Raw genomic sequence first — 24,219 nt, 5'->3', positions numbered from 1 at the left:
TTTAACATTCCTGACATGCTTCTTCTCTCACTTCTCTTTCATTTCACTCATCTCTCTGGATTAAGTCCTTACAAATCTCACTCCCCCGACTCAGATATCCTCGGCATCTCTTGAGAAAAGTTAGAGGAACCGGATAGAACATCGTCTCGAAAGCTTCCCCACCCACTGTACAGTACACAGATACTCTACGCTCTCTCGCTCCATGCTCGCTGTAGCCTTCATCGAAGGCCTTGGCTCCTGTCAGACCAGAGCAGGGCTCCTTTGATCTGGGCTGAGATGACAAGGCTGTGTGGTCCCAGCGCCCCAGGCCTCCTCTGTCACCACATACACAGTGTGACAAGGTCACTCAGGGGAGGCCAGAGGTAACACACACACATGATCTCCAGCCTACCTGTATGACTGGGTGTAAGACTGGGTGGGGGGAGCAACCAAATGAAACTGCCCAAAACTGATTATGATAAAACAGCTGCAGCAGAAGCTTATACTGTATGTAGGTTAGCTTCTAATGATGGTAAATGGACTGCACTTATGAAGCGCTTTTCTAGTCTTCTTCAGGCCACTCAAAGTGCTTTTACACTACATGTCACATTCACCCTTTCACACACACATTCGCACACGCAGATCAGAGGCTACTATGCAAAGTGCCAACCTCCAGTCAGGGTCTAACCATTCATGCACAGCCATACATTGATGGCTTTGGCTTCTGGAGCAAATAAGGGTTTCATGTCTTGCCCAAGGACACTTCGACATGAAGACTGTAGCAGCAGGGAATTGTACCCCCAACCTTTCAATTGAAAAACAGGTTAATTTTCATGATGCTCAATGCCAACAATACAAGCCTAAATGATGAACATATTTTGTATTGAAAAATAAAACTTTAAGGGTCAAACGAAAGTCAAAGATCTCTGTGATGCATTCAAGTACACTACCATTAGTCATATAAACAGGCAGGTTTATTAATCTCCTTAAATAGTGAAAGGCTTTGTTGTGCGATTTTAGTCAATATTAAAGATGAGTTGCATTTATCATTGTAACGCTGCTTGTTAACATAACACTGGGTTGTCTTAGCTTCAGCTTGATATACACCAGTCAAAAGTTTGGACACATTTTCTCATACAAGTGAATGGGAAAGTGTGTCCAAACTTTTCACTGGCAGTGTACTTAAAGGGCCAGTTTGCCGATTTTCAACCTCAGTCTTATCATGCTATTATGGGGAGCTAATGCCATTATGGTAGAAAAAATTACCTTTGGAGGACGCTATCCGCTTCTCCAATGGGCCCTGGAAAACCTCCGCCAGACTATATGAAACGCGTCATCTGGCAGAGGCCAGGGAGCTTGCTAAACTACACTTCCTCAATCTAGGACGCCCGCTTCTGATGTCATGTCTCGTTCAAAATCGTTTAGTTTGAAATGTAGACTTCAGACCTGAAGATCTTTTAGACGATAACGGTATATTCTCGTCGTATTTTGGATACTGTACCACTCTGAGCCATTGCCTGCAGCGATCAATGTCATTGACTGGAAAACAGTAGTATTTCATTCCAGCATCTCTTGCTGGGCCGTTCCTTTCAGAGGGAGAGGCGCAATGCACGCTGGGTGTTTTAGGAATATAGAACGGGCGAAACCACAAGCTGTTTGTACAACTTTCTCCACAGCTATGGCGCCAATTTCAAATTTTATTGCTTCTATTGATTACAGAGAACACCAGCTTTGACTGACAGTGGCTTTTTCCAATTTTTAATTTAATATACCTTTTTCGATGTGGGTCTGTCTTAGTACACCTTGGATGTCCGTCTCAACTGTAGGACAACTGAACACTCACCACAACTGTGATACATCACGTCACTGTCATTACAGGCAGAGTGCACCCTGTCAAATAGTTACCTTTGAGAATAAAAGGAACAGAATACCATGTAAATATTAATGTTAACCCTTAAAATTAATTATGTAAATTATCTTAATTACCTTAAAAAAAGGTAAAAAAAAGAAAAAAGAAATGCTTCATAGCAACACTTATGGGGTGTCCTATTAGTCTATATGGCACTTCTATGTGCTTTACAATAAACAGTAACTAAAAACTGCATGTAGTGGATATGGTTAGTAACGTCTTGTTCATGAACCTTGGGGCCGCGAAGTTGCAAAACTCAACAGTTTAATAAGAATACAATAATGGGGCCGATTGGAAGGTAAGTATAACTATATCCATTTCCAAGCAAAGCACTAAAATAAATCAATAATAGCTCAAACACACGCTGTTTGCTCTGAACTACGCTCATTAGACGTGTACAAAGTCATTTTTCATTCCTCTAGTTGAATTTTCCATCAGTCGCGCAGTTGTCATATCCGTTATTCTCTGTGGAAAACCTCCTGAATTGAAGTCAAGCTGGTCTGTGGGCAAGCAGTCAACCCCCCCAAGGAAGAGACAAGACAAACATGATAAGAGGCTGTCGGTTAAATTACAGACTGCAGGCAGCCCTTAATGGAGTTCAGCTCAGGGTTGAGGGAAGTAAGGTCAGTCAGACATCAGAGCCACACGCTGATGCTTCCTACATTCCTCAACACTGTTGTCAGCAGGAAGAGAAGATGATTATTACATTAAGTTCAACCTTTTGAACGCAAATCCTGAGAAGGAAAAACACGCAAACTTAAATTTATTGTACTTTCTATCCACAAAGAAGCCTCATTTCAATAATAATATACTGATTCCACATATAAAAAGTCACATGAAGCCAATGCAAACAGTGTATTGACGATTATGAACTCTCTCTGCGGGGCTAAGCACGCTCATTAGCATTAGACAAACACACGGCTGCACTAGAAACATGTTTAGTGAATGCATATTTCATAAGGGTTGTGACAGTCCATTGAAAAAGTACCCTTTTCCAGATTTACAGCACAATCTGCAGCAGTAAGGGTGGGCGAATACCAAAAACCACATAAACCACCTTTATTAAACATACTTTTCCGAGGTCAGGATCAAGCCTTTTGCCAAATACACACTGCGCACGCTGATCTTAACTCGGGGATTCAGAGCTCTCTGAACATTTGATTTATGCACCCTTCAGAGCTCAGTTTGGCAGAGCCGTTCTTGACCTGAGTCTCTGAAGCTTTAGGTTCGAACAAGTGCTGAGGGATCGAGTGCTAATACAGCTCTCAAGCCTCCTGCAAGCATGCACTATTTGTGTGTTCTTTTTTACTTTTCCCATGCTTTAAGAGCAATCAGCTGTAATATCCTGCCTGTAAATCTCTCTATCAGTGGCGGCTGCCAGCCCAGGGAGGAGTTGGCTTGTCCCTCAGGTTGCTCGCCTCACATCATAAATCCTGAACCATCTGAGCTCAATCCGTCTTTCAGATCCATGAAATGCCAAGGCTACCTCCAGGCCTTGGTTTCCACAAGTGTTGGTCTCATATCAAATGTGCTGTATGTGTGTGTGTGTGTGTGTCGGCCGGTGCGTGTGTGTGTGCATGTGTAAATGTTCCACCTGCAACAATATCAAGATGTGGAGAACAGCTATGCTCCGTCAGTCTCAGTACTTTAAAATATCATTAACCTCTGAATAAAAGAACAAATATTCACAAAGGCTGATGTTATAACACTGAGTAGTGTTACTGTGAGCTGTTAATAATACATTTTTGCATTATTGTAATCCTTTAAGTTTCCATCTTGAGTGATTTCCTGTTAAAATACGAGCACGAAGTCTACCATAACATCTGTTCAACAGTGCACAATGGTCCGACGCCTACAATTAAAAAAAATGTTATGCTTAAAATGAATAGAAATATACTTTTAAAGATGAATCAACCAAAAATAGATGTCACTGTCTATCGCCGAATGAGGTAACACAATGGTGATTGAGCCTAAGGCCCACTGATGAAAGCCTTTGTATTTGCAGTATTACAGACTGGGTGTATAATAAATAAATCACAAGCAGCGCCCAGTTAGTGATGCGTTTTCCATCAGCCAGCAGTGGTTGGTCTGCCAGAGAGGGTAGGCGGAGCTAAGCGGCTGCTTTTCTATGTTAGAAATCGGACCAAATTAACATGCATCACCAACACTGCTGCAAAAATCATTGGTTTACCCACACCCAACCTCACAGACTGCAATAACAGGGTCATTACACGCATTGCAAACACAATAGAACAGGACTTTACACATCCACTGCACGACCACCTCACCCCGCTGCCCTCTAGGACCAGATACCAGCTTTAAGGTGCAGGAAAGCTCGGTTTGGGAAAAGCCTGATTCCTGCAGTGATAGCAGCCCTGAACAACAGGCCCCGCTGAGAGTGTCATGTCTTGTTTTTGTTTTGCCTTGTTTTGCACAGTGGTTGTATACTTTGTCAATGTTTATTTGGAGTCTATGTATGTTATTACAGTCTGTGAAAAAGAATTTCCCCTCTGGGATAATAAAGTTTAAAGTTTTTCCGGTCAACAAAGAAAAGATCGAAGACTACAGATACAACTTCAAAAATAAGTGAAAATCCAAAGAAAAAGAAACAAATTCGACGCTCAGATGAAGGCAAACAGTCTAAAAAGGAAAGCGACCGTCAACCTGGAAAATTAAGAGTTACAACCGGAGCCAACCGTGGACGTCACACATGTGATACTGTCTGGATATCTGGGAAGTGTGCTCCCGCAATTACCGTTTATCGCCATAGGGGTCTCCAAAAAGAACGAAACTGAGATCTTCAAGATTATATCTTTAAAATACAAGCCTTAAACGTAACGTCTGTACAACAATGCACCGTGTTCTAACACCTACAGATGTTATTTTTTCATGCTTATTTTTATATAGGGAGTATATAAAAAAGTATACAAATATACTTCAACTTGAATCAACTTGAGTCATACAGCATAAAATGATCCATGCAAAGCTCTGTTGGTAATAAGCTTCCCATATTGATCTCCCAAACTGAGCACCCTTTTTCTGATAGACATCTGCTCCCTATTCATGTTCTCTTCCAAGCACAACCTTTCATTTATTATGAGTGTTTGTGTGTGCTCACAAGTAGATACACGCTCCGTCTCTGAACACAGATTTATTGACAATACACTGCAGCTGGAGCTCACCACACCCCGGCAAACAGTTATTGAAATTATATTAAAGAAGAGGCGGCAGAGAGCAGCATGCCGGTAACATGGTATTATCGTAAGACTTAGCGCGTCAATGAGTTTGCCCCGGGGCTAATACCTGTCACTCTTTAGAACACTGAGCTGTTCATGATCTAAAGGCTGATAAAAATAATGATGGCCCTTTGTGTAATGCAATGTAGTTATAACTGGCACTCAGGCTATTTAACACCATAATGAGGAGTTTAGTAAGAAGTGGAGGTTGAAAGGTCAAGGTTAGCTCTGCTTCACAGGGCCCATGAGTAAACTGTATTAGACCTTCTATAGAAATGTTTTTTTCAGGGAAAAGCTTTGCAGATCAGTCAAATTAGTTGAAATACCTTTAAGCTTTGCTGCTAACTTTTTACTTCATCTCATGTGTTATACATGTGCTGTTGAAATACGTCTGGTGCTCTGCTTACTTCTTTAGTTATTTTATATTAGCTTAAGCAGTACGTTACAACCATAGGCAACCTTATTCAGAAAAGCAAAAATGAGGCAATGGATATAGATGTCATTTCTACCAGAAACTGCTTATTATGCTAATATTTGATTCAATTTGATTTCGTTGAATACACACGGGCTGCACGCTGGTGCAGTGGTTAGCGCTGTTGCCTCACAGTTAGGTCACAGTTTGGGCAAAGTTGACCTTTCTGTGCGGAGTTTGCATGTTCTCCCTGTTCATGCTTGGGTTCCCATGGTGTGAGTGCGAAAGGTTGTCTGTCTCTATGTGTCAGCCCTGTGATTGACTGTCAGCCAGTCCAGGGTGTACCCTGCCTTTCGCCCAATGATAGCTGGGATAGGCTCCAGCCCCCCCGCGACCCTGAACTGGATAAGCTGAAAAGATAATGGATGGATGGAAGACTGCACACAAATTACAATGTTAGTAAATAATAAGGTTGAAAATGATATATTTGTCCAATTTAACTTGACTTCTGGTATAAATCACACCTACTTCATGTATTTTAAAGCTACAGATGGAGATAATAACGTTTCTATATGCCTGCAGCATAGTCTGTATAAAAAGATGGACGACGTGATAGCTCCCTAAAGCTGGAGATATGATAATATACTTTTAAATACGTGTTTGCGTGTGCATGACAGCTGCCACGCGTTCCCTGCGTCTGTTTAGAGCGAGGGCTGTGCACGTCCACAAGATGCAGCATGCTCATGAAAAGTGGGGGCAGTGTAGAGGCATAGAGGGGACGTGACAGGGTCAACACAGCAGCAGGGACGACAATGGCAGAAAGTTCTGAAGATGAGCTGATAAACAAAATTATCCACATCTGTGCGATGCGTCATTGCCGCTTCACAGCGACTAACATGTCAGTCAAAATAGCTTGCGATAGATACGTTCAATTTTAGAATTCAATGTGGAAATCTGCAAAACCAAACGGAAACAAGTCCAGGACCGTTACGTCCGCGCACGTGCACATAAAGCCCGCCTCCTTCATGTTAACAGATGGGACATGAGTCAAACTATAAAATCTAAATACACGTCAAATACATTTTTCTCAAACATGGTATCTGTCGTTATAGTTAGTTCTTATCATGCTGATTTACGTCCAAGTGTTCATATTTCTGACAAGTTTTGTTTCAATTAGTTATTTGATGTTATAAAAAGGGTCTAACGCCATGATTGACAGCTCTGTTGACAAATGCGGCTCCTGCAGCTGGTCTGTTCCAGATGAGCAGAGTAAAGGAGTTCTGCTGTTAAATACGCTGACATATGTGTGTTTTGTTTAGCGAAAGGGGCGGGACATCTTTATCGGGGCTCCACCCGCCGATCTCTACTGGCTCCAAAAGACGTCACCAGCTCAAGATGGCTTCAAATAAGTACAATGAGAGTAGATGGAGGCGCACCATCTTTATATACCTTAATCGGCCTGTAGTTATAACAATTTTTACATCAGTGTCTGTGTAGATTACTTTTTATCTGGGTGAAGTAGCCACACAAAGTGAGCTGCAACAGGTTCCTCAAAAAAGATTTGAAGACTTTGAGATCTGTTATTAATTTCATTGCAGTTTTATTTTGGTAATAAATAGCATGTTTTATGACTTCATTAATCTAATCGCTCCCTCTTTATATGTTTGAGCTCTCTGATATTATCATCATCTAATACACTAGCCTATGTTTGCATGCTAGAAGATATAGGTGATGAAAGGGTTTGCTGTGGTAGGTGACACCTTGATTGGGAACATTAAGGTGCCATCCTCTCAGTTCTTCGTCACACCTTATGAATATAACAAGTGTTGAAGTCGTCTCTTTGTGCTTTCATGTCTCATTCCCATCTCTTCTTTGTTTATTTCTAGATGCCGAGCTTCTAACTTGCCATCTGTGTTTAGTGCTCCGCTCGTGTCTCTCAACTCCAGGCCTTTTTCGCCGGCAGACCTGCATTTAGCGTCTGAAAGGTGTTTGTGATAACCATCATTTTCTGTCATTTGATGCATGTTAAAACAGCCCCCGTCGTTCAGACCTGTAATATCTCTCCCCTTCAGATGTCACAGCGTTTTCATTAGGCCCGGCGCTGGGCTTGCCGGGGCTCATTATGGCCCTGGATAACCCTTTAAAGACACACCACAGAGTCTGGCCTCAGCGCTCAGGTTCACCTGAAAGGCTGGTGTTAATGTGTACGGGGAGCTTTGTCTCTCCACACCCAGGACTTAAGAGACAAAAACAGCAACTACAAAGACAAACACACTTCTTTTTAAAGATTGGCTTAAATTGCAACATCTGTGATTGATCCCTGATTATATTGCATGTGCAAAAACTAAAAGTAGATTAAAATTAGGCCTTTGAGTTATAGCTTCGGGGTGCACGACTCACAGTGCTTACCTGTTGCCCTGCACACACCTCCTTGATGAATATGTCACACTTTTCTTTAATGACAGACCAAAGGCTTGTCGAACCCACCCCTCACACCCAGACTGATTGATCTGGGTAATTTGATGCTGTGCGTCTGAAGATAAAACACAAGCATGATGAACGTGGCGATCCCTTCTTTTGACCAGCTAGCTTTTAAACCTGAGCACATAACATGCCATTAGGACCTTCCTAAGGCTCCACCCTTGTTTGTTTTTGAGCAAAGCTAACACTTGACGCAGCATCATTTTGTTTCCAGCAAGATCTAACACATCTAATGACTGCATGCGAGGGTCTTGTAAGTGTTGCTCTGCAGGATTGACTGCTATAATAGCACGCCTCGGCGTTGGAACAACAGGGCTTCTGTCTGACCAGGTTGCTGTCAAAGTGCAGCCCACATATCAGTAGCAGGAATGGGTCATCAGGTGGAGAGGGTATGACCTGGGAGAAGGCTTCATTTGCTGAACTGGGAGCCAATTAGTCCCCAGCTGCCCAGCAGAGGAGCATTAGAGTGAGAGGAGGAACTCTCAGTCACCCCTCACACTGACAGGAACAGCAGGAGGCCGCATGAAGAAACGTCGTTCACATCTTTTTCTTGTTTAACTCTCACGAGATGAATATGATTTCAAACCTGGGAAGTCTTTAATAATATTTGGGAGTTGAAACCCACCTCACAATTCCCTCGTAGTTTCACTTTATGTTCGCCCTTCCTGTTTCTGTACACGAGGGCATGATGCATTGTGGAGGGATTACCGGTGAGAGAGTTTCTGGAACAGGCCAGCGGATGTGAAGCATCATCCATGCTGATTTAGAAGCGTCCTGAGACTCTCTAGAGCAGTAAGTTTTGGGGGTTGGGGTTATGAGTCGAGAAGACCCCAGGAGATGCTTTCAGAAATGGTCCCTGCTTTGGGGGGGCAGGGTGGGTGTCTGGACTGGGACTGGCCGGTTCGTCTGAGTGGGGACTAATGAAAACAAATGATCTGACAAGGTCAAAAGGTTGAGATCAAGGCCTCCGCCCCTCTCAATTTCCAACCTGGGAGATTAATGAGGGCAGGGAACAGCCATGTCTCTGTATCTTTTACTCCCTGAGGCCTCTGAGCCCCCTTGGCAGCAGTGTGCAGCCCACCTGTTGACCTATTAAGGCCTTATGACACTGAGCCAGAGGGCATCCCTCCTGACTCGGGGCTGTAACTGCTCTGTCCTGTTAGCAGCACAGACAGGAACATATTGTGTTGTCATTGCTTTACTCAAAGCCCCAAACAGCCTCATTTGCTCTCAATATTAGAGACATAAAAAAGCTGTATCGCGTTTTATACCTGTATGTATTATAACACCTTCACTGTACAACTAAATGAATATTCAAATGTCCTCAGTGACTGCTTTGACAACTTAAATCTGGTTGTGATAGTCTTTGCAATGTGACTAATGAACATGCATTTACTTAAATAATGGTTGTATACTTAGATGAAGCCTGCATATAGCATCCACCAAGACAGGCCTCCTCAACAGACTGATAGATAGGCTGACCGAGTGAACAGGCCAGTCATGATGCTGAAGCTTGAGCTTCACACTGCTGTGCTGAAGATGTGTATAAGACAAGACTGCTCCCTTCTGGACAGTTAACCTAAAAGCAGCAGACAGAAAAATAAAGTTACAGCATCACTCTTAACTTTCAGAAAGGAAATGAACAGACCTGCCATACTTCTTATTTTCAGCAATATATAATGTGTGAAGCAATTTAAAATAATTACATGAATAAAAAAATATTTTAAAAACATATTTAGTGATATCAATAAAATTAACAATTACATTATGAGGAAAAAACGTATGCCTCAGTATAGTATATTTGTTCATTAACTTTTTTTTTTTTTTTAAAATTAAGAATAACTAATAAGTACAACTTTGTACCCTTTAGCTGCAATGGCATATAAACAACACTAGATGGGGATGTTAACCAGGCTGAGTGACAGAAATGAACGTTTCAGTGAATAATTACCGCCACCTTTGTGTCTACAGAGTAATGCTCGCACTATTTTAGGGGGCGTAATATGATAATAAATCAAGGTAAATTATGAAAATATGAAAGCAGAAAAAGGCCATTTAAGAGACATTTATTTCTTCTCTTTAGCACCTACAGAATAAAAATATGGATATGACAAAGCATAGCTCCACATTTGTTTCCCCACGCTTGGCTGAATTGGCTTCTGAATTCTTTGTGGCCGCTGTTTTAGGATTTCAGTATCACGCTTTGTTGTAATTAAAAGAAAATTTAGATTAATAAATTCGATTTTAATTCATATAAAGACAAACGTGCCTGTTTGATCGCGCCTTCTTTACTCGGCATCGACTTTGACTTACTACATTTCCCAGCGTGCAATGCTGCGCAGCCGCTACTCGTCACTGCTGTCGCTCTGCTTGCGAGTGCCCGCGGTGAATTGGTCCAGCATCCCTGCGCAGGCAGTGGGGCTAATGTAGATGTAAAAATATGTTTTGAAAATATGTAATCGTGGAGTTTTAAGTTTTCGGCGTTGGCAGCTTGCGATGAGGGAAGGACAGCATGGCAGATTGGATTTTTTGTTGCGCCTGTGTGGACCACGGACCGTTATATTGCGAGAAATAATGCGGAATATTTCCCCCTGTAGGTGTTAACGCAAAAAATACAAGATGAAGAAGCAATTCAATCGGATGCGACAGCTCGCCAACCAAACGGTGGGAAGGTAAGCACACCCTCTCCGTGCGCTTTTCCTGCCGGTTAAGTTAAAGGGAAGAGAAAGCCCCTGCATGGCCCCATTAGGATGTGAATCATATCCATGCAAATATGATTTATGTTACACGTTATTAGCCTAAATGCAAGGAATAGACAGTGGGCATTGCAATCGTACAAATGCAGAGGAACAAAAGAATAGCCCATGTTCAAAACGCCTTTGGTTCTCCTACGCGTAATGACCATAGGAAGAAGCTACCGCATAGGCAGCGTGTAGGCGCATTGCCCCAGTACAACCTGCCCACGGAAATACATTAAATATAGACAATCGCAGTATCACAGACATCACACAGACACGACCCCCTTTTTTAAAACAAGGTGTCGCCCGTGGAGTATGAAATACATGCGATTGTGAAGATACGGTGTGATTAAATTCACCTCCTGTCACAGAACCTGTCAATAGGTGAACGTGATGCAGACGGATGCGGTGTGGGCTGCGACGTGAGGCAAAATGGAAAAAGGCGCAATGTTTTCATTACGCAGTAATATCAGCTGTGAGCAGGGAAGCACCTCCTAGGCGTGGGTTATCAAGTGCATGAATTCCTGAAGGTCGTATTGTGCACCTGGCATCTATCTGACACACTTTTTTGGGTTTAAATTAGATATTTATTTTACACTTTTAAGGAGATTTTTGTATTTAGCACTGCTTCCTTAAACCAAGTGCAAAAAAAAACTCTATGAGAGGTGAAGTTGGAAGAATTTACCACCCTTAGTCTGTGTCATGTGATTGCCCTGCCCCTGCATCTGGGTGCTCCTGAAACCCCCTTCCACCTGCAGAAATAGATGCTTTGTGACCTTTTACACAGGTCCTATAGGGGGTTATCAGTGCCCCCCCCCCCCACCCCCACCCTGTTCATTCACCTCACAGGGGGGCAGAGCAGCTTGTCAAGCAGCGCTGGGCCAGGAGGTGTTCTCTGCACTATAAGGGTGGGGGGGATATGACTAGAAGGTGTGTGGGGTCATTATTATTACAAGGCTGCATGTGTGGCATTCAGGGGACACACCTTGCAGGCCAAGTTTGTGCCATCTTTTTTAATTCAGGCTGCTTTTTCTACCTCCACTCTTTTGATTTTCTCTGTGACTCATTAGCGCGCGTGTGTGGGTGTGATTCTGGATACGTGTGTGGGCAGGCGGGCTGCCGGCACAGCCTTATTTGAACGCACTTCCCACATGTAATGCATGCCGCTGCTGTTGTGAGTACAATATTCGCCTCACATTCAGCTGTTTTCCCAAGCTGTCTGTCTTAAGAGCAGAAGCAGCAACCTGCTGAGGTGGTCTGCACGTACCACAGAGCCATAATGAGCAACAGCATTCTCCCTGAACGGACCTGCCCCCTCCTGCTAATGGTCCCTACTGTTCACAGCTCTCAAACCCTTAGATCATAGCATAGTCGGAAATTCACAGCAATTCACGGCAATCCGCTTCCCACATTGCTTCATCCGAAACGGGGACTCCTTGTCACTTTATTTGGGTTTATGGGTTAGGGCAGGAAGTAACAGGTATGACCCTCTGGTGACCTTGAGCGGTGTCAGACAGAGGCGTCATACTGGGAGACATGGAGGGAAATCAATAGCAAAAACTGTACCTTCTGGGCTTTCTGGGCAAGTTCAATGTCAAAGAATGAAGCAAGATCACACAAAGCTTTCTTGGTTTGGACTGGAGCAGTATATTGTGCCTGAAAGGAACACTTTCAGTCCCGCAGTTTGTCCACTCATGATAAAATTACACGTAATCATGGTGCCATAAGGTGCTCTGGAAAAAACTGTTTTTATATTGCTAAGAAATAAAAGTCTGGAGGAGTATTTGCTCCCTAAAGGTCGGCATGCTGTTCCTGTTTATTACTTCTTTTTTGTTTATCGCTTTCTCCTCTTCAGATAATTTGATGGAATAAAAGTGCTCTCTCTCTCTCTCATGTTTGCATCCTAAATAAAGGGCGACAACGTCCCTCCATAGTGCCAAACATACAGGAGAAATGTGTGTGCGTGTTTGGATGCTTTGCATGCTTGTCTATTTGGATCCACGTGTCCTCGCGCACATGCCTCGGTGTGTTGTTAGCGTGGGATCAGTGGGTGGGGTCAGATAAATGTGTGTACATGCTCAGATTAATGAGGCATCTTAATGTAAACACACAAAACATTCCCATCATGCCACACTTCTAATACTCCCCTTGTCTTTGCTCTACACATCGCTGGGGCTCCTTTTCTGCGAGGAGGAGAATGGCATTACGGTTCTAATGGCTGCTGAACACACCCCATGGGGAGTAACTGGTTAATGTTGACTGAATCGGGGATGCATTTAGTTTAAAAATGCAGTCTTTCCATTTTCTTATTTGCTGTATGAGATGAAGTACAAAGTAGTGGTATTAAGGCCTGCAAAAATGAGTAAAAAATGTCAGTTATTTTCCATGTTGTAGCCACTGAGGCTTCAGATATGCTGTTCTGCTGACTCAAGCTTCGCCCATCTTCAGAGTGGAACGACGTTACTCTGCTGGTTTGAGCATTTGACCTTTGGTGACCTCATAAGTCCCAGTGGAGCTGTTAAAACCGCAGACCACTCCCCAGCTTCTTCAACCCAGCTCAACAAATCCACAAGAAGCACACAGCCATGTTGGAAATGTTATGACTTTGAAACTGTGTGTGTGTGTCGGAGTCTTTCTGCATTGACAGCATTAACATGCGTCTTATATGTGATAGAGACTGAAGGTCTTTTTCAGTGGGGGGTTGGCGATCAGGTGTGCTGTGTCAGCATCCCTCTGCCTCTACCAAGGCTGCTGCTGCTGCTTCTGCTGCTGCCGCTTGCCTGGGTGGGATCCTAGTCATGTGATCGCCAGCTTGACCAATCACCACTTTGGGAGCAAGACTTTCATACTGGAGGATGTGCAGCCATGCATACTGTAGAGCTAAAAGAAACGTGTTATGGTAGAGCGGGAGAGACAGGAGGGTGTGAAAGCTCTGCGAGAGCGAGATAAATTATGTCTGAGATTGTGTTCATTTGTGTTAATTGTGTGGGGTTTTTGTAACATAAAGCATCAGTTTTACTAGTTCAGGCTTAATGGAGGCCTCAGTGTTTTGCGCAACTCAAAAGTTCATTTAAAGGTCTTTTTATTTGTCTTTAAACGGACATTTATGATGCCCTCACACACACCAAACAAGCCAGGGTAAGATGACTTTGGTTCAGCATACTCCCACCCTCCATTTCTTCTGACCTATTTCTCTATTCCCAACTCACTGCCCAATCTAGGTCTAGGACAGCCTGCTTAAAAGAGTCCATGATATGAGTCTGTGAGACTTCATGCTGTACAATGAGGGAATTTTACTCATAAAAGAGAGGCACAGACACATCTTTTTATCCTTTGAAAGGGCACCACACTCTCTAGCCCTACCCTCGTGACGAATCGCTTCTCCAACCACCATCCATCTTCGCACTCTGCATCCCTCACCTGTGTGATGTTCACTAGCGTGTGGTAATAGCATTCTTCCTGCTCGTGCCTTTAGGGCAGGCTTTACCTCACCACTCCACGATGCAATTATCAGAAAATGGCAGCCATTTGTGGGCTGGCAGATGAGTTGTAGATGCTTTTTCTCTCCCACATCATCTCCCTTGGTTTCACTTTCTCTTCCATCTGACGCAATGTGACGCAGGAGGTGAATATGTTTGCTTGAACACTGACCTCTCATTGATAAAAGATTCATAGAAAGGGTTTCTAAGCATATAGGATAAAGGTGAAATACCCAAGGCCAACATTCTGAAACAACTTCCTAGACTAAAGTGGAAAGTGTGTATGCACTTACTAACCTTTCACTCCAATGCTGACATAAGTACAGAAGAGAACACATTATGCATAAATCATTATTGTTTCTACATTCAGCGCAGTGTTAGCACATGTGTAACACTTGCAGGACTCCAAGAGAGCATATGGTAGCTGACAGGTAACATGAGATGTAGTACGCGACCCTGTTGCATGCCAATGCAGCATCTCCTCCTCTCCTCTTTCTCTCCCTCCTCCACAAAGTTGCCATTATTCCCCCAGCTTGGCAGATGAGGACAAAGCTGTTGAGATCTCCGAGCGAGCGGCCTTCACAGGGCAGGTGAATCACTGCTCCTCTGGGTTCACTTTGGTATCGTTTCTGGCTGATCACATTGTTAAATCCTGACAGGACTGTACACTCGGCGTGTTATTTAACAAGCCAAGGCCTTTTCATGATAAGAGTTTTGAGGCGGTAGTCATAGCTATCAGAAATTAGTCATAACTGTTCTTCTTCATCTTTATTTGAAGAAATTTAGTGCCATTCAGTGCTAGAATCAAGAAGAATCCATGTTGATGACCCTCCCATAAACCCGTCTGTGCCTCTCAGAGACGGCATAGGGTAGAGTTAGTGATAAAGAGCCTTTGTCAAGAGCCATTTTGGCCATCAAAAGAGAGATGATGTAATATCTGACAGAAGGGCTGCTTCTTTCTTTCTATGACGCTGATTCCCTCAAAAGGCTAACCTCTTAAAGAGCCCATGTCCTGGTGGTTCACTGTTAATCAGCACAATACAAGCTCATATGTAAGAAATAAAACAGCTTTAAGGGGGACTCTCATTTGCACTTTGATTTGTTTTTGTACCATATGACCTTTGAAATGGATTTGACCACAGTTATGATGTACAACGGGTGTCAGGGTTGACCCAGTCTGTTGCACATGAGCTCATCCCAAACAGGAAGTGACCTCAGGGCCTGAGTGAAATACAGCAAATGACTCAAATGCAAACAAAGCTGTGAAGCCTTGAGGAAGGACGTATACTGTACACATTGGTTATGTATCCTCTTATTATCCTGTTAAAAGTTATTTTAGTTTATTAGATTGAATTGTTTTTAACAAAAGTTGGATTATGGAGGTTATAATCTCTACTGTGAAGTAGCCATCTTTGTTCTTAAGTCTTCTTTTTTGGCTGACAGGCAGGGGTCAGCCCTACACATGGGTCTGTATATGACTGACTGACTGACTAACTTACTGAGTGACGGTACTTTCAGAGCCGTAGAGAGAGAGAGTTGCGATATCGCAATGGCGGATCATGGAGCATATTGGACCTCCACTGACGCGACTCTCTGTCTACATGGCTCTGGGTACTTTGTTCAGGGAGTAGGCGGGGCTGCGCCTCCTCTGTTCGTCCGCTGTCCTCACCTACATCCGCAGCACGCACCTGCTTTCAAACACGTTGTCATCAGCCTCATAAGGACAGTCCTTGTAACACATTGCCCCCTAAAGCGCACACTGACCTGATGCGGTCAGCCACATACTAGGTTTTGACCTAGCCTTGTTTAGTGAAGTACAGCTGTGCATGTAGTTAGGTTCTACATAATTCCATTGAACACTGACTGTAAGTTAGACTAGCTACAGTGGTAGGCATTGTCATTAGAAGTAGCTTGGGAGAAAAGCAACTCCCTATCACCATGCCCACTTCCTTCCATTCAGGAATGCTCACAGGACAAAACAGGAAGGATCAATCCACTAATATTAATTTCCTGGTTTGTTTATCCATCGTGGCCTGTAATCCAAATACTTATTTTCCATGTAAAAGAAGAAGAAGAAGGTGATTTTAAGACTCTCTTTTCTATACAGTAGATGTAAAACGTTACATTCATTTTGGTTGCCTTGTAACGCTCATTTGGTATCAGCTGTTTCTTGTCAAATTTAAAAAATGGAGGAGAAAAATGTTTTGAGGTCTTGTGATCATTTGTTCATTCATGGCCTGAACTTTCTCGCCTCATTCTACGCCACCGTCTATTTGATGTTCTGTACTTGGACATTTGACATCACTTAGGTGCAGGGTGTTTGTGCTCGGTAGTGTAAAAACACAGTTAAGTCACAGAGTGTTTCTTGTGGAAATTATTCACCATGAATAAAGTTATTAGAGATAACTCACTGCTTGTGTTTCGAGTGAAACGTTGCAGAAGGCTGCAGGCTCCCTCCCTCTCTCTCTCTCTCTCTCTCTCTCTCTCTCTCTCTGTCTCTCTCATTCACTCCCTCTCTGGACATGTGTGTGTTTTGTGTGCGTGCACACTTGTGTGCATGTGTGTGTACACTCCTCACAGTTATTCTTGCATACTTAACAGAACTGTGACCTAGTTTGCTGGACAACTACAGTAAGTGGGTTTCTCTGTTTTAGTAACCTTGCCTCCCATCAGCCCTCCGCCTTGTCATTTGGGAGGAAACTGAGTGGGCCCCTAGATGAGTCTGCACGGCAAAGGTCTGGAGAAAAAAAAGAGCATTAAATAGAGAAATATTCAGAAAGCATCTCTAGTATGAACACTGCAGTGTGTTTTTGTGTGTGTGTGTCTTCGGCCTGTATGTGTGTGTGGCTGACTGGATCTCATGCCAGCGCTCCGGGCTGTGTGGTGCCCTGCTGAGGCCCAGGGCCACCATTCTGCTCCACTACCCTCCCCTTGCAGCACAGGACCTAGCATCTAGCACAGCTCTTCCAGGCCTCAGAGTTAGCACTTTAGTTAGCAATGCTAGCAGTGTGATCAAAGCAGAGCATGGCTACTTTCTTTTAGCTCAGCTGGTCTCAGGTGGACCTGTAGTGTCAGGTGGAACTGACAGTTGGCTAGCTACCAATGCAATATGTTCAAGACTACTTAGTTATTTTATTTATGATTATTTTTGATTATGTCCACATGGATTATTAATGCTTTCATAAACCATGCACAGTGCTGGGGGGGTGAGCATGAGGATTTCCAACATTAACATATCTTAAGATAGAAATATCTATTATATAAGACATGTGTACGTAATGTGCGGCTGATATGGTCAGCAGGGTATTTGGTGCACACATTTTACATCCAGCTTTATGGAATTACAGTGACTTGGAGTGTCTAAGGGCCCTGGGAAAATATGCACATTAAAATTACATTTCTCTTTGGCCAGCTGTGAATACACGAGCCCAGATGTCCTCGACAGATTCAGACCATCCCTCTCATCAACACGTTGTCAATGCTGAGGTGGAGGGGGTGTTATTCAAAGTCTGGCAGTTGATCTCATTGTGTGAATATTGTTTCGACTAATTAATCTTCCTCCTGGTTCAGTTGTTTATTTTTGCATTGCACAGATTTGTAGTGCTGTAGAGACAAACATTTAAAATGGTTTTGCATGTCTCGCTCAGAAAGAAATTAATCAGAATATTCATAGATGTGTGAACATGTGAGTCTGTGAGTGTATGTGTGAGTGTGTGCATGTTTGAATTAAGTCATCAGCAGCTCCAGGTGAAGGGATGCCTGCAAAGTGGCAGATGGTTGGCATGAAGCTGGCAAAGCCCCCCCCCCCCCCCCCCCCCCCTCCATGAGCACACCGCCCACATGGCTGCTGACTCTCCCACGTGTTTACTTCCCTCCAAGGACTCATTCTGCACACTATTTGCTGAGACAAATTTCTTTCCTAACCTCCAAAATCTCCTGGCTTTACATCAGGTTCTATTATATGGCCAAAGAAACCTTAATACCCCCTGTTTGTCAGCCTCTGCAGTGCTGTTTTGTCCTTGCGTCTTCACAGGCCGATTATGTACAACACTGCTTTCCTAAGAGGAAATACCACTGTCTGAAAACAAACAAGCTGAAAGAACAAGGCGGTCTGCTGTCTTTGAAGATAGGCTCAGATCTGTTTGAAGTCTGGGTCATAATGGCCACATCAGTTGTGGTCAGCGAGAACGCCAGATGTCTGGGTTTAAGTTTTCATACCCTTGTTGTGAACAGCAAATGCACTGAACAAATTGTGTCTTTTACCCATCCTTTCTGTTTGCAATGTATCTGCATTCCCTCAGTTGAGTAAAGCCTGCAGAAGCCTGAAGTGTGGCTCTCTCGCAGTTGCCATCTTGCTTTTTGGCAGCCAAAAGTGACCATACTTAGATGAGAGAGGGAGCTGGAGAAGAGGGAGGGTATCTTAGTTAATTTAGCAAACACTTATTTATCAGGTTAAATAGTTATGGTCTTAGCCCAGGGCTAATTCATTAGCTGGCTACTCAGGTAGTAAACGAGCTAACCCAACAAACCAGGACGTCTGTCCTTACAATGAACCACATAGCAAGACATACAGTATCACTTAAGGCCTCGTGTCCACATAGCCCCTTTTCTGAGCGCCAGCGTCTTTTTTCAATTGATTCTAATGAGGACGCCACCCAGCGTCTTTTTTCAGAGCGCTCCACCTTTTTTGTGCGGCCGCTCTGAGTTAGCAACTTGTTTTGGCTGTTTCTGTCTACCCGGAGCTGTACATATGACAAACCGAAAATAGAGACCAAAAAGCCCATTGTTGGGAGCAGACTGGCTGGACACTGTAGGCAAAACCACCTCAAACATGGTCGAAATGTCAAGTTCAGCAGTTTACATTAGCTGAGGTGTAGCTATCAGACAGCTAGCAGCATCCTCTGTCGGGCCATGAAGCTTACACTTGTTTTTACAGAACTGCAGTCCTTAAAATTATTAAAATGCTTGATATATATTTAAAATGTATGTATGTATGTAAACCGAAACCCTGTTTCAGTAGTCAGTGGGAATTGAGCTAGCCTCAAGTGGCCATTCAAGGAACAGCAGTTTTTAGCACTCCTGTTGACTTAATTCTTAATTTTTAGGTCACTGCTTTGAAAAAACACTCAACTCTGTAACATATGCAGCTGTGATATAGTTACAAAGAATATGGTTAATATTAGTTAGAGACGAACTGGTCTGTAGGCTACACTTCTGCAAAACGTTGCTAACTAGCATCTCCACCTCCCTGTCACTGCTGGAGCTCCTCTCCCATCTGTATGATTGCGCCCCTTTTAGGGTCCTTCAGCTGCCATATTCTCCCAAGCGACACCTCGATCAGCCAATCTGATACCAGATAGACTGTGACGAGCTCACAGCTGCATTGCAGGGCTCCAGGGTACACACTCAGCATGGGATACATGTGTCAGTCTTGCCCCCAAGGTCTTTTATAAAAGATAGAGAGATTTTTAAGAGGCAGTTGGGTGTTGCAGCAAAACGGAGCCAAACTTTGGTGCACTGCTTGGGTTATTTTTACCCCCTTTGTCATGTAATCAGCAATCTGCGATCACACTTATCCTCACAAATTATGCCAGAAATCTCCCGCCCTGCTATCATTCTGTCTCCCTCTCTCTCTGAGGAGAGCATGTACTCGCACACTTCCTGTATTTTTCCTCCTACTTCAGTGAGCAAAGCAGTTTTCCAAGAGACTGGCTGTGATGAGATCCATTGGTACATGGTTTGACCCAGTTCCCATGGCTTCATGCTCTCAGCTTGGCACTGAGACCAGGGATGCTAATAACCGACATTGTTAATGCTGTCTGTTACTGGCAACAATGTATGGATCATGTGTACACAACTGCATGTCAGTATTAAACAGATGCACCTGAGTACTGTGATCTTTCAGCGTGATGGCGAGGGGGCAACACAGAGTCCCAGCTCGCTCTGTGTTGGACCAACTTAGTGACGAGACATCACGCATGAAAAGAGCATTTAAGCTACGTGCTGCTGATGTATTTCTGTCTGGCTGATTAATAATAGAGCACAAAGCAAGGCCTGTGCCATTCTCTTGGTCAATGGTGAGATGAATTCAGATTAAGTTTTCAATAAATGATACAAAAAGCTATTATTCACAATTGGCGTTGGCACAGTTGGGGCACAATAGCAGGAAGAGGTTGTGCAGACAGGAAGGGGAAGTGCTGAGAGAGTATGTGCACCACTGGGTGGTTGCTGGGGGTCTGGATTCGACTCTTATTAGGAGGCCAGACTGTCTGCCTAAGCAGTTACTCCCTTGCCAGTCTACAGGCCTTTTGGGCAGGAAGTACATGTTATCCTCCTCTCTGATTTGTCCTCACAGGTCCTGGATTGTTGCTTTAAATGTTTTGCGTGTTATGTGCTCCTATAAGACAATCTTGAAGGATTCTGAAAAGGCATATTGAGCTGTGTTGTGAAATCTCCACACTGAAAAAGAACCAAAGTCTTAAAATATAAGCCATCTGAACTGAGCTGACACCATACATTCATGATATCCAGTGGTTTGCTCTTTTCTCAGCTTATGGCTCATTCAGTTCTCCGGATGAGTAGTTTTATCTGCCTCAGCGGCAGTGAAGCTCTGCCCTTTCCTTCAGTCTTTGGCTAAGTCCCCAGTCTGCTGGATTCACAGAGGGGTGTGATGCTCCTCGGCGTGAACTGGCATATTTGAATCGTTAGCCTTTTGCTCGCTGCCTTCCTGCTTGTTTTGCTCATGCCGAAGTTCTAACGCCCCGGTGAGTTTTCAGCCTGAACAGTTTGCCCGATCGTCAACGCGGTATATGTTGCTCTTATGTATTGTCTAAGATCATGACTCAGCGAGGCCTTCGCAGCCACATGCACACCCACATACGCTCCAAAGGGACAGGTGCACGGATATAGCCCACCCATTTGGGAGCACTGCCACATTGATGATGAGGGAAGAAAATCTGTGAATGAGTCTGCATCCAATTCAAGGCTGCTGGGACTTTATTGTGAAACATTTTGGCACAAACACACCAACATGACATACATTAGGATACAAAGCCTCAAGGCACATTGACAACATACAGATAGCTTGTCATGTGGTGCTTATAAAAGAGGTTTATTTATGTGAGAGGACATTTGTCTGACATGTTCTCTGATTAGAATATTTCACTTTGTCCCGTGTGTGTCATAAAAAAGGGCGTATGACAATAATGGGATACGGATGCTTTAGACTTTTTTATGCCTATCGGGAGCAATAAGTTTTGTGCTCTCATGATAGAGAATGAAACCAATCTGTAATATCCATCATGACCGGCTGTGTAGCCTGCCGAGAGAGATTTACTAGCAAGTTGATTGATTAAAGAAACATTTTGTTTGCAGTGCACAAAGACACGCTCATCAACAGAGCGGTTACATCCAGCATAAACTGACTTTTGCCCTAACTGTTTCTCGCTTTTATCTTCACAGGGCGGAAAAAACAGAGGTGTTAAGCGAGGACCTTCTGCAGGTGAGCTAAGTGTGTGTGTGGGAGTGTGTGTGTAAGTAGGGAGGGAGATCACAACATGTGCGAGCCAGATGCTTGATGAATCGACGGTCTCTAAGCAGTTAGTCCTGTCATTATTCATGCTGTGTTAGATTAACAGGTGTGGATAATGTGATAATGATGGCTGCTTTTGAGCGTGATCAATGGGTATAATGTTTTTGTCTTGTTAAAGTGAAGCGAGGTCTTGTTTGGATTACATGCTGAATAGTGAAGTTTATTTTCCAGTCTGTTTCAGTTGAGAAAGTCCAGAGACTGAACAGGTTTTATAGCAGAAAGTTTATTTGTCTTTCTTTTCCCTTTGATTAATCACTTCCTAAGTAGAGAAAAACTTAGCACATCTGTTTCATAGGACAGGTGCATAGGAGAGAAAACAATGAGCACACTTTTATTTGCTTGCAACATTCCCAGCAACCAAACAAATAAATGTATTGTCTGCAAGTTGGACAGTGTGCAGGAGCCATCAATCACTTCCTGACATGCAGTAGATGTAGTCAGTCAGAGCTTGTGACTTATGATTATTCAATCCAATTTAATCCATTTTTTTTTAAAGTTATGAATTCAATTTATCAGCTATATTCATCTCTTGCAATACAAGTTTCTTTATTACTTCTTATTATCACTGCAAATATGACTTTGAATGTAATTGCCATCACTACATTCTACTCAGCTTCATTTTGTGAATATGTTATTGTACTATTCTTATTATAATAGGCTCTGTCTTTTTCCATTCAACCGGTATATAATTATATATTTTACATTTTACTTATATTTGAGTGGTTGTCTTGTATTACTCTTATTTTGTACTGTAATCTTTGAGCAATTTGGCACTAGAATTTCCCTCAATAAGCTCTATCTTATCTTATAACATTGAGGCAAATGTCAGTTAAAACTTGAACTCAAAACATGATTATAATTTGTTGTCATTTTTAAGTAAATGGTAAAATGGACTGCTCTTATATAGCACTTTTGTAGTCGTCCTACTGCTCAAAGTGCTTTTACACTACATGTCACATTCACCCTTTCACACACACATTCACACACTGATGGCAAAGGCCTAAGTACCAATATCCATTCAGCATCTCTGCATATTCATACCCAATGGCTATGCCTTTGGGAGCAATTCAGGGTTCAGTGTTTTGCCCAAGGACACTTCGACATGCAACGGTAGCAGCCGGGGATCGAACCGCCAACTTTCCAATTAAGAAACGACCGACTCTGCCACTGATTCACAGCCGCCCCAAGTTCAATTGAATGCACCCAATCACAGCGTGACCTAACAGAGCTGCCCCAAACACTACAACCTCTGTGTGTACTTAACAAATCTATACAGTGACAACAGGAGCAGGTGTTAATTTATGAAGCGTCAGCAGAGATGACAGATGATACATGAGCGTATGCGTGTGTCTGATGTGTGTGTACATGTGTATGTGTGTGTTCCTCCAGGTGGAGAAGCGTCTGGATCTGGTCAAGCAGGTGACACACAGCACTCACAAGAAGCTGACTGCCTGCCTGCAGGGTCAGCAGGGCACAGATATGGAGAAGAGATCTGTCAAGTCACCGTCTGTGAGTACCTGCGTCCATCATTCTCTAAGACACTGACAACTGACATGATGAGTGATGATTAAAGTTAATTATTCATTATGTTGTAAGAGTCTAACAGAAGCTCTTTTAATATCATGTCTCTACGTTATTAGAAAAAACTACCGCTCACGATGCTGGCACAGTGTATGGTTGAGGGGGCTGCCGTGTTGGGGGATGACTCTCTCCTGGGGTAAGTCTCATTCATCTTTAATTATTGACTTGGCTATTGAATTCTCCTCGATCTGCGTTACCATTTTAATTACACTTCATTGTGGCCATGTGTAAACCAAACAGGAAGATGCTGAAGATGTGTGGGGAGACGGAGGAGAAGTTGGCCCAGGAGCTCATCCAGTTTGAGTTCCAGATAGAGAGAGATGTGGTGGAGCCTCTCTACGTGCTCGCTGAGGTGAGCTGGCACTGCTTTGACTTAATGCACCAATTAGGACATAACACCTTCCTGAAATGATTAACAGAGTGTTTTATTTTCATTTACATAAAATTACAAGTGGAGCATGGTCTTCATTTACATAAAAGTGCTGCACTTTAATTCTCTGAGCTGACTTTAATCCTCCACTTCTTTTTCCAGGTGGATATTCCCAACATCCAGAAACAAAGGAAGCACTTAGCAAAACTTGTCTTGGACATGGACTCTGCTCGGACAAGGTGCACATTTAAGAGCTTCTACATTTCAAAATAAAAGCTCAGGTTATAAGAAGATTAACATACTCTTTTTGTTTTAGATTTCACCAGTCGTCAAAGTCATCCAGTCACCCGAGCACGCTGCAGCCAGGCGCCAAGGCCGAGTCCCTCAGAGAGGAGATGGAAGAGGCGGCCAATCGGATGGAGATTTGTCGGGTGAGTAGCCAA

At 43.3% G+C, this 24,219-nt stretch overlaps 1 protein-coding gene across 3 annotated transcripts in view; it reads left to right on the top strand.

The window, feature by feature from the left end:
• The first annotated feature begins 10,407 nt into the window (after positions 1-10,407).
• The window catches only part of arhgap44a (Rho GTPase activating protein 44a), a 29,623-nt gene continuing 15,811 nt past the window's right edge, over positions 10,408-24,219 (top strand). For all 3 annotated transcript variants that reach the window (XM_069674072.1, XM_069674071.1, XM_069674070.1), the window contains exons 1-7: positions 10,408-10,689; positions 21,696-21,735; positions 23,215-23,334; positions 23,466-23,542; positions 23,647-23,758; positions 23,939-24,015; positions 24,093-24,207. In XM_069674072.1, coding sequence (XP_069530173.1) covers positions 10,637-10,689; positions 21,696-21,735; positions 23,215-23,334; positions 23,466-23,542; positions 23,647-23,758; positions 23,939-24,015; positions 24,093-24,207 — 594 coding nt within the window. In that variant the 5' untranslated portion in view covers positions 10,408-10,636. The remainder of the gene's footprint in view (positions 10,690-21,695; positions 21,736-23,214; positions 23,335-23,465; positions 23,543-23,646; positions 23,759-23,938; positions 24,016-24,092; positions 24,208-24,219) is intronic.

Source organism: Semicossyphus pulcher, unplaced genomic scaffold (genome assembly GCF_022749685.1).
Source record: "Semicossyphus pulcher isolate SPU_LCO1_2020_fin unplaced genomic scaffold, fSemPul1.0.p SCAF_23, whole genome shotgun sequence".
NCBI classification, from domain to species: domain Eukaryota; kingdom Metazoa; phylum Chordata; class Actinopteri; order Labriformes; family Labridae; genus Semicossyphus; species Semicossyphus pulcher.
This window is presented reverse-complemented; position numbering and strand designations above follow the sequence as displayed.